The sequence below is a fragment of the Protopterus annectens genome, chromosome 4.part0 (genome assembly GCF_019279795.1).
Source record: "Protopterus annectens isolate FY-2018-M chromosome 4.part0, PAN1.0, whole genome shotgun sequence".
Classification (NCBI taxonomy): Eukaryota; Metazoa; Chordata; order Ceratodontiformes; family Protopteridae; genus Protopterus; species Protopterus annectens.
The window spans coordinates 1,019,260,779-1,019,271,660 of NC_056733.1; the positions used below are offsets into that span (position 1 = coordinate 1,019,260,779).

A 10,882-nucleotide genomic window follows, 5' to 3' on the forward strand; every position below is an offset into this window, starting at 1 on the left:
ATAGTGACGGACTTTAGGTTTAGGGGTGGGTTAAGTGAGTTAGGGTTAGGGTGTGGGTAGATTAAGTGTGCGGTAGTGTCGGACCTTAGGGTTAGGGTTTGGGTTAAGGTTAGTGGATATGTAGTTGTGTGTAATGTGTAGTTTACGTTTTGTGTGTCGGTGTTATGGTGTTCGGTTTTGTGAGTTGTCGGTATTGTGTGTTTTCGGTCGTTTGGTCTCGGTCTTCTGCGTGTCGGCGAAGTGGCGTCTTGGTCAACTAAAGTAGACCCATTTTTTTTGCTTGTATCGCCTCCAGTAACACCTTAAGTGCAGGTGAGCTGTTTGGAATCGGCAGTAGTTTGATGCCTAAGCAATTTATGTGACAAGCTCCTCTTCATTCAAGTGTGCAATGGGTTGTTGTTGCTAGTTGGATTTACGTGTATGTTAATATCAACTGAAGTTAATTTGCTTATATGAAACTATGTTATGCCCGGAGTTGGTCTATGCTGAAACAAGCAATTACCAGATACTTCATAACTAAACAGTGCTTGAATGCAAATTTGAAAAACTAGGATATGTAAAGTTTGTAGTTTTGGTGATTATCCATTGTAGTGCTAGTTCTCTGGTAATTAAATTCAGTCATGCGACTTTAACCCTTATTACTTCATACTTTGTTGTACTGATTTGTTCAGGTTTTGTAAGTAACTACTATAACCATATCACTTGGGTCTTGGAAGTGCTCCAGAAGGAAGCCTCCTGATAAGAGTTGTCACTGTTTAAGGTTTTTTTGTTCTTGCCATTTTTTAAATAAAATATAAAATAAGGAAAAAAAAAAACAACATTTGAGAGTGGGAGTAGGAGGGACACAGTCAATCCATTGCAGTTTCCTGAAACACTCCTATAACTCTGTCGTGAAGGCAGCAAAAAACAGTCTGGAAGTTGTTCAGGAAACTTTGGTTCCATAAAAGAGGATCAGAATTTCTGGTCAGAACTGATGCATCCAGTAATTTACTTCCCAGTAATAAGAGGATTTCTTAGGATAATGATGACGGAATCCCCTCGAAGGAACATCTTGGAGATATAGCGGTCTTTATTGACTGGTTTTGATTTCTTCTTGCCTTTGCCACTTTTTGGAACTTCTGTCCACATCTCCTTAACATTTTCCAACACCATGTTGCAATGCCTGTCAAAAGCCTTGACTCTTGCAAGAAGTTTCTTGTTGTTCCGACAGTTGATTAAAACCTGGGTGTTGTTTTTGACAGACTGTGTCAGGACAGATAGTGGACCTGTATTAAATTCCTCCTCTTCCCTCTTCTCCAGCTCATCTGGATTCATTTCACTCTTCGGTTTTGTTAGTAAACTCATGTCCACTTTTTAAATATAGCAGGCAGATATATATATATATATATATATATATATATATATATATATATATATATATATATATATATGTATGGGTTTACCTTTTATTATCGAAAACCACTTCACCAAACTTCAAAAAACCATGACGACCTTGCCGAACACTTACTTTCATGAACTCTCAGATTGCAGGAATTTTACTCCAGGGAAAGGAACAACCGGGCCACCATGGTGCACTTTTCCCCACTGCAGTGCAATCTCAGAGTTGGTATATTTAGTTATGGGGGTTGTGAGAGGCAAAGCCTCCCAACTGGGTGGGGTTGATTCGCTTTGGTTTCTTTATTTAGCCATGGTGGCCAAGTGGTTCCTTTCCCAGAGTAAAATTCCAGTGATCCAAGAGTTCATGAAAGTAAGTGTTCAGTAAAGTCATCCCAGTTTTTTGAAGATCAATAAAGTGGGTTTTTTGATAATAACAGGTAGAGCCATATATATGTATATATTTTATTTATTTATTTAACATTTGTTGACCGGGAATGTCCGACTAGGTTCCACAGAGCCTGTTTTCAGCGGAGGCCCAGGGAGAAATGCTCCAGATGCATGTCTTATATATATATATATATATATATATATATATATATATATATATATATACATACGAGTGTGTGTGCCAGCAGCTCTGAGATTGTATAAAAATAAGGAATACTCAGCTTCTCACTCTTCTCTGAGTCTATCAGCCATAACAGGATGCTGATCATCTTTCAGGTTCAATGTTCTCAGTATCAATCGATTATCTTGCAGTAAACAGTGGAGCTCCCAACTTGCATCTTGTGGTCATTAGTTCTGCAAAGCCATTTCACTTCTTGTCCATAATATTTAGTTGCCTGACAAAATTAAAAAGACATGCATGGTACAATGCAGAAAATGTGCTATATCTCATCCGTAGCATTCCCTTGGGGACACACACCTCATGGTGTTGCCGGTTATGCACATACACTAGTGTTTTTAGTATGAACATTATATCTTCTTCAGCATTTAACATGTCTATATTTTCTACTCCATCCCACACTCAGTCCAGACAATTAATCAGAGAGCATTTTCAGCTCTTTGATTCAATGATCCTAGGTGGGACAAAACAGAAAGCCTGGAAACTGAGTGGCCAGGTAAACTGCACCTCTGTCATATGGCACAAGAGCTGCTTTGAAAAGGGGTGCCACATGATGTTTATTTATTTTATTTATTTTTAAGTAAAGAAATATGACAGTGAAATTTCTTAACCATAAAACAAAAATAAACTTCAAACAAGTGCCCCAAGCTAAATGGTGCCTTAGGCAACTGTCTCATTTGTCTATGAAAAGCCAGGCTATGTCTCTGCAAAACTGTTGGACTGGGAGAGGACTGGAAGAGGAGTGAGACTCCGAGTCCTAACAAAACAATGGTGACGTGATTGTGGCTTACTGTTAAACTTGCATTCAGTGAGACTGTGAATGGTCACTTAAGGAGATAGTGGACATGGCCGATCTTGGCAGGAGACTGGGATCATGGATAAATACTAATGAATGTCATTTTCCACATGAAGCTGGGATCTGACGCTTATTTGGACTCATATATTATATGTGAATTTTAGTTACACTAGCTTATGTTGCTGAACACAGTAGCACAGGGAGGGTGTAGACAAAGAGAGCAGCTCCCCACTTCCAAACTTTAGTGGGGAACACGATCGGCACGTGCAAATCAGTTTTAGTGGAATGCAATACAGCATGCAGAAATGAATGCTGGAATGACATTTGTGGTTAGAAATTAAGCTTATATTGTGTGCGGCATAAACTGTAGCAGCAGCAGCTTGCTACAAATATTGTAAACAGTTGCTGCAGTTTAAAATAAATGATGCACTTTAGTGCTCCATTTGTGGCATAAACTGCATAAGCTGCTTGCTGTAAATATAGTAAACATTTGCTACAGTTTAAAGGAGCGTGCAGAACCTTTTTTGGCTTCGAGTTGAAGGGGGTGCCAGATCAGGGGGCAAAATAGTTAGCTATACCTCTAGCTGAACTGTATGAGATGAGGAGTAATGTTCTTACAGTATCATGATCAGTCAGTTCACTAGACATTTTCTTACACTTACACATTAAGCTGTAATGTTGGTTGCACCCAACTGTCTCACTGAACTCTTATGATCAAGATGTACAATTATTGCAACATTGAATCAAGGATAGCAAGAAAAGCTGCACACTGAAAAGTCTTTAAATTGCTGTTTAACTGAGCTGTTTCCTTGGATGTTAATATCTGAAAATGTTATGATACAACTTTTAACAATGTGTGGCTGCTCATTTCTAAATGTTACAGAATACATTACTATTTTTGTGACTTTTATTGTTCACATTGTTGAGGAATTCGGTCTACAGGATTGTGTTTAATGTTTTGGGTGCCTTAGATTTCCATTGACTAACATATCACAAAGATTTAAGGTGGTGGTGTTACACTGAAAAGCACAGGCAGTAGTGGATTCTCTTCTGTTGTTGTCTGATCCATTGCTCTTCTGTAGATTTTGTCTGGTCTGATCCATTGCTCTTCTGTAGATTTGAAGGGAAGCATGAACATTCAACTACATTATAAAACATAACAGAAATTACCTAACAGCATGTTTGAGAGACACTCTAAATAATTTACTAGTAGTAGCATGTTTGAGAGCCATAATTTAGATAATATCGAAAAAAATGAAAGTTTTAGTAAGTAGCTATAATTTTATATAATAAGTCCATGCTCAAATATAGGTTCATAGGTTGGTACTAGCCTATCGGCCCTACGGCTTAACAAGCCTAGCCATAACAATTCCCTAGATATTTCTTTCCACAATATTTATTTCCCTGGACCCCTGTCTAGCAGGGCGACTGATGTGATATCTGGGGTGAATTTCCTATTTTCCATCCAATCGTCAAGGTTCCTTTTGAAGAGGGCCAAAGAGGCACTCTGCTTGACATGTATGGGCAGTCTATTCCAGAGTGTGAGGAGTCTCTGGGTCAGGAACCTATCCCTCCAGCATGTTTTGTTCATTGTGATGACAAGGTTTAGATCCCTGGAGCATGTGGCTCTGAGGGATTGGGATTTCTTTAAGTGAAGCATGTCCAACAGCTCAGGGTTTGACATGGCCTTGTATGTTAAGCAGAGATTGCCTCTGAGTAGACAATATGCCACAGAGTATAGCTGGATTTTTTTTAGACGGTCAGCATAGGGCATCTGCTTTAGGCCTGTGATTCTTTAGTGAGCCTTTCCAGCTGTTGCAGATGTCTTGTGAGGTACATATCAAATGGGGCGTTGTACTCTATAATGGGTCTAATGAGGGATGACAACAGTGGGACAATGACCTCCTTTTTTCTGGATGAAAAGCCCTTAGTGATGAGCTGTGCCACATAGAAGGATTTCCTGACTGTTGTGGTGATGTGGTTATTGAAGGTGAGACCACTGTCCACCTGTTTCCCTAAGTCTCTCGTCACACTTTCGGTGTTTAGTGTACTGCCACCTATGTGATAATTCATGGGTACATGTTTTTTCCCAAAGGGGATAACTATATATTTCTTGGCATTAAGCTTGAGCCCATGGCTCCGGCACCAAGCATCTGTTTCTGTAAAGCCCTTTCGAAGAATATCCACATCATTTGGGGATTCAGTAATGGCTCCCAGTTTGCAGTCATCTGCGAACTTTGTTAGCCAGAGTCCCTTAGTGTTGGCCTGTACTTCAGAGAAGTAGATGCCAAACAAGAGCGGTCCCAGGATTGAACCCTGAGGTACTCCACTTGTCACTTGTCTGGAGCTGGATTTGGAGTCGGGTACTTTTACAGCCTGGGTTCTGCCAGTAAGCCAGTTGGCAACCCATTGAGTGACATAGGGATATATGCCCAGCTTAGTAAGTTTATCTATGATTCCAGAGTGGGGGATGGTGTCAAAGGCCTTGGCGAGGTCCAGATAGGCTGTGTGGGCTGCCTTATCCTCATCCACAGCTCTGGAGACTAATTCAAAGAAGTCAATCAGGTTCAGGAGACAAGATCGGCCCTTCATGAACCCAAACTGGGTGGGGTCCAGTGTTTGAAGATTGCCAATGTCTTTGTTTATACATTCCATGATAATGTGTTCCATGCCCTTGCAGATCAGGCTCGTCAGACTGATGGGATGGTAGTTCCCAGGATCCAAGATGGATCCCCCCTTGTGGAGTGGGACAACTGTAGCTGTGCGCCACTCAGTGGTCACAAAGCCTGAGGTGAGGCTATGATTAAATATAGTATGTTATATCTCATGACAGAATTTTAATATGTAGTTGACTGCCATTTTCTGCAAGAAATGAATGCTGGAATATTGTACAAGATATATCTTAAGAGAAGTTTGATGTAATAATCTGTGAATGTTATATGAACGTTATTTTGTTGTATTTGCCTTTAAAATGTTATTACAAAGGTATATGTTAGCCTGTTCAGCTAATGTTCACTAGGTTGTACCAATGCTAAAGTGTGCTAGGTTTTCATGATTTATATAGTTCTATAAACGTTTATGTCAGACTGTAAAATATAAACTTAATAAGGTGCATTACTGCTATGCAATCATTTTTAATAGTGTTACAACTGCATTTCAAATGTATTTACTCAATTAATAATGTATTCTACATTTGAGTGTTTTTGGTTATATGCAACTTCTATATTTACTATGGTGGCACAGTTGCACAGTGGATAGTGTTGTTGTCTCAAAGCAAGAGGTTCTCTGGTTCAATTCTCAGCTGGAGTGCCTTCTGTGTGTTTCTTCCCACATTCCAAAGACATGCAATAGGTGGATTGGACACTCTAAATTGGCCGTAGGTGTGAGTAGTGTGGAAGAACTACTGTGGCAGTGCTAGCCACTTGGTGGTGTAACCTTAGCTCTAGATGATTATCATTGTTGAAGTGACTCCCTGACCCCATATATGGGAAAAAGGGGTTGTGGGTGGATGGTCAGGACATGTTCAATAGGATTTTATATGTTTACTAGGGGTTCAAGTTTCTGCATGGTAATGATGAGGTGAAAAGAAACTGACACACATAATATATATATGTCAGGGGACAACATGCTGGTTGCCTTTGATAAAATGAATGGAGTTTTTGGTTTATAATATTTAATACAGCCATTCTTTTTATATTTTGTTTCACTTTTATTATGGTGGGATGGTTTGATGAAGTTTTGTATGTGAAGATGACTTTGAGAGTCTATGGCTCAGGAGATCAGTGTCGCCTAGAGCATTAATAACTAAAGTCGAGGGTAATAAAAAGGGGTAATTCCTATGATAAGGGCAGGCATGGTACTGGTTGTTCTGGACATGAGATGGATTTATTGCCTGGAATGATGACGAGTGTGAGATCTATTACATCACTGTATCAGTAGGAGGTTTGGTCACAAAAGAGGCGAAGTAACATTGCAGTAAATTAGAATGGATGTTAAAAACATTGTTACCCTTCTTAGACTGCAGAACTGCCACACAGGTTAGGGAATGGGTTGACGGTGGACTGTTGTGTGGACCTTGGGGAAGCAGCGGGATGAAGTCTGACAGTTGGAAGGCTGGGTTTTAAAGGAAGTGACATTTCTTGCAATAATATGATTTTGTAGGTCATTCTGAACCTTTGAAACAATTTGGACATGTTTTGTAAGCATTTAATAAATATATGTCTGCTATGTCTGTGTGATATTGTTTTACTTGTTTATTATTCCAGATTAGATCAATGATTTTTTAATAAAAGAACAGGATGAATAAGAAAACAGAACTGCATATAAATATTATGAAAAAAAAGATTTTAAAGAATATCAGCTGGAAAACGTTCAGGAAAAACAATTATCTGTAAGTGGAATACAATAAAATTAAGCCAATTAGTGTTGGTGGAAGCATTTAACTGGAAATTCTGTGATATCACAGTTAAAATGAAGCAGAAACCATACAACAAATGTCCATGACATGACATAACAAATCAAGGAGAATATTTGAACCTTGATAGCTTTTTACATGACTACATCGAAACTTACAACAGCAAGTATGCAAATACCTCTTGTGTGGGATCCTAAACAGGATGTTGAATAAAGAGCATTGAAATGGCGCCTGTTTTGAAGTATAATTTCAGAAGAAGTGTCACAATAATTTGTAGAATGAAAAAAAACTATTATGTCCATCTGCAAAGGTAAGGGAGTCAGTGAAGTTGTGATTTGTTGTTGCTTTGAACGTCTTTTATGTGGAGTCTCAAATATCATATAAAATTGAGTTTTACAAGCTCTATAACTGAAGGAGCCTAGGCAAGGAAATAAAGGCTGCCACCAGTATAAGTAAAGAGAAGACCATCATCGTTAAAAACAGATTATTTTTTTGAGGTGTATTAAAAACATTCATATAGGATTGTAGATGGATCTACAATCTGGATAACTGGATGGGGAACAGAAAATACACCCCTGGGATTCCACCTGTATCCCTGCTGACAGTGGCATAGGGTGCTGACTTTTTAGAACATGGGCTAAATTCTTGGCTAGGCTTGTAAGGGCCTCAGGGCCAATAACCTAGTAACTTCCTATGATCCTATGATCTCATACTGAAAGATGGGATAAAAGTCTCATCAATGTCACCACGTGTCAAGTAAAGTAATGTCTTTCGGCTTTTCCCAGTTAGGGGTCGCCACAGCGGAACTCCGGTCTGCTAATGATTAGCAGTGGACTTTTTTACGTTGTCAAGTTGCCAGCCCGATGCCCAACCATCAAAGAAGGTACACCCATTCACGCATGCACCTACCTGCATGTCTTTAAATGTCACTCGACCATGGGGAGGACATGCAGACTCCACACAGAAGGTGCTCCAGCTGAGAGTGGCACACCTCATCATAAAAGGGTTCTTATCCAGGAAAAAAGAGGTCATTGGTCCCCTCTACTCGACACTCATTAGACCCATTATAGATTACAATGCCCCTTTTGGAATGTACCTTACAAGACATCTGCAGCAGCTGGAAAGGCCACAGAAGTACCTCACAAAGAGGATTACTGGCCTCAAACAGATGCCCTACATTGACTGTCTCAAAAGACTCTAGCTTTACTCCGTAGCATATTGCCTACTCCGAGATGATCTCTGCCTAACATATAAAGCTATGTCAATCCCAGAACTGTTGGACATGCTACACCTAAAGAAATCCCAATCCCTCTGAGCTACACGGTCTAGGGACCTAAACCTTGTCACCACAATAAACAGGACATGCTGGAGGGATAGATTCCTGTCCCAGAGACTTCCCATACTCTGGAACAGGCTGCCCATCTATGTCAAACAAAGTTCTTCATTAGCACTCTTCAAGAAAAATCTTGATGAGTGGATGGGAAATAGGAAATACACCCCGGGGATCACTTCTGTTTCTCTGCTCGACAGTGGCACAGGAAAATAACTTTCTTGGGTGGCATAAGGCAGGGGACCTTGTTGGCTAGGCTTACGTAGGCCCTTGGGCCAATATCCTCGTACCTACCTATGAACCTATGAACCTATGAGAACCTCTTGCTGTGAGGCGACAACACTAACCACTGCACCACTACAAGTACTGGTCCTGATTCTCACCCTGTTGCTACCAAATAGTGTGATGGACGGAGTCTGACTTCCAGTGCTCCACTAAGAATGTGATCATTGGGATAACACCATTACTGACACCACATATTTTATGTTGTGATATGATAGATGAATAGATGGGTGGATGGATAGATGTTTTTTAAATCCCACCACTGCCACAAAATAATGCAAGGTGTAGAGGTTACAGAGCCTAAATGTATACCACTGACATCTATGCAAGTGGTAATTGGCCTTAAGAATATATGGAAAATGTTCATTACTGCCTTTAGTTATGACTTCATAGGTTAATACTAGGGTATCAGTCTGTAGACCATTGCAAGCGTAGCCAATAACCAGAGGTCAGAATCAAACTCTCTTCCTTACTGTAACCATTATGCCAGCACCTCATGCCAAAGAACATACTTGAAACCTGTCACACCCAAATAAACTTTATACTACCAGCTACAAAAATGGTGATGATCAATGACTATCCAGGATGCTATTCATTTAAGTCGAAGCCCAGAGTTTTCTAATGCAATCCTTTTATTTGTCCATTTAGAAGTGCCAGATAGCAGCAGCAATAACAGTGCTGTGAGGATCCCTCTCATTAATAAGACATCAGCCACAACATTTTACAGATAAACAAATGAAAGCTCTTTACTTTTAGAAATATATGATTATAAATAAAATGTAATACAGTATTGCAGTCACATGAAAAATAAAAATGAAATGTTTCATATGTATAGAATGATGAAAGAAAAGGGTGGCCACAGTGGTGCAGCGGTTAGCGTTGCCACCTCACAGCAAGAGGTTCTTCGGTTTGATCCTCGGCTGGGGTGCCTTCTGTGCAAAGTCTACATGTCCTCCCTGTGGTCACGTGGGTTTCCTCCAGGTGCTCCGGTTCCCTCCCACATCCCAAAGACATGCAGTAGGTGGATTGGACACTCTAAATTGGCCCTAAGCATGTGTGTGTGTGTGTGTGTGTGTGTGTGTGCCTTCTCTGGAAGGTTGGGCGCCGGGCTGGAAACTCGACACCATAAAACTCCACTGCCAATCCTGAGTGGACAGCTGATTCGCTGTGGTGACCCCTAACTGGGAAAAGCCAAAAGAAGAAGAATGATGAAAGAAAAAAACTCTGCTCCAAAATGTATGCAACACATCGCTGCATGACTGCTCTGAATGTATGGGGTACAATGCGACAGCTTCCCCAGATGCATGCATTTTATTTTATACAGCACTAAAATACTTCATTAGTTTGTGGCACAGCTGGTGTGGTAACTTTGTACAGACCTGTCTCATCTGTCAATGCATGTTGCTGTTCAGTTCATAAATTAGGATCAAGCAATGCTACAGCAATGTTTCCAAAACAGCTTCCCTTCCATTTATTCATACCAGATGAAAGTGGCACACCTAATGTCTCACATCAGTAAAGTGATCTTTGTATGCCAGTACAAGTACGTTAAAATATAAGTATAATATATAAGCGAGTTCACATTGTACATATACACAGCTAAAGGCCTGGATGAGCTAGAAACTTCCTATGGAAAGTAGCAGGAGCATACACAGTGTATAGATGGACATAGTAAACACCAGTCCACCGCAAGGTCCAACACCCTGATGCAAGAACTATATCATCAGCAGGGTAAGGAATGTTACCGCCCATGTTTTTTCTTCATATTCCAAACTCCTGTTTTACATGGGTTGTTTTTTTATTTTACCCATGTAGCTGCACTACACAGTTCTGAAAGTGACCTTTCTAACTTGTAGGGGGTACTGCACAATTCTGAAAGTGACCTTTCTAACTTGTAGGGGGTAGTGCACAGTTCTGAAAGTGACCTTTCTAACTTGTAGGGGGTACTGCACAGTTCTGAAAGTGACCTTTCTAACTTGTAGGGGGTACTGCACAGTTCTGAAAGTGACCTTTCTAACTTGTAGGGGGTACTGCACAGTTCTGAAAGTGACCTTTCTA

General features: G+C 40.2%; 1 protein-coding gene across 1 annotated transcript; it reads right to left on the reverse strand.

Annotated features, from left to right (window-relative positions):
• Positions 1-829: 829 nt before the first annotated feature.
• LOC122800161 (small nuclear ribonucleoprotein Sm D2-like) lies at positions 830-1,372 on the reverse strand. Its single transcript, XM_044069676.1, has one exon. The coding sequence runs from the start codon at positions 1,342-1,344 to the stop codon at positions 988-990; it is 357 nt and encodes a 118-aa protein (XP_043925611.1). The 5' UTR covers positions 1,345-1,372; the 3' UTR covers positions 830-987.
• Positions 1,373-10,882: the final 9,510 nt, after the last annotated feature.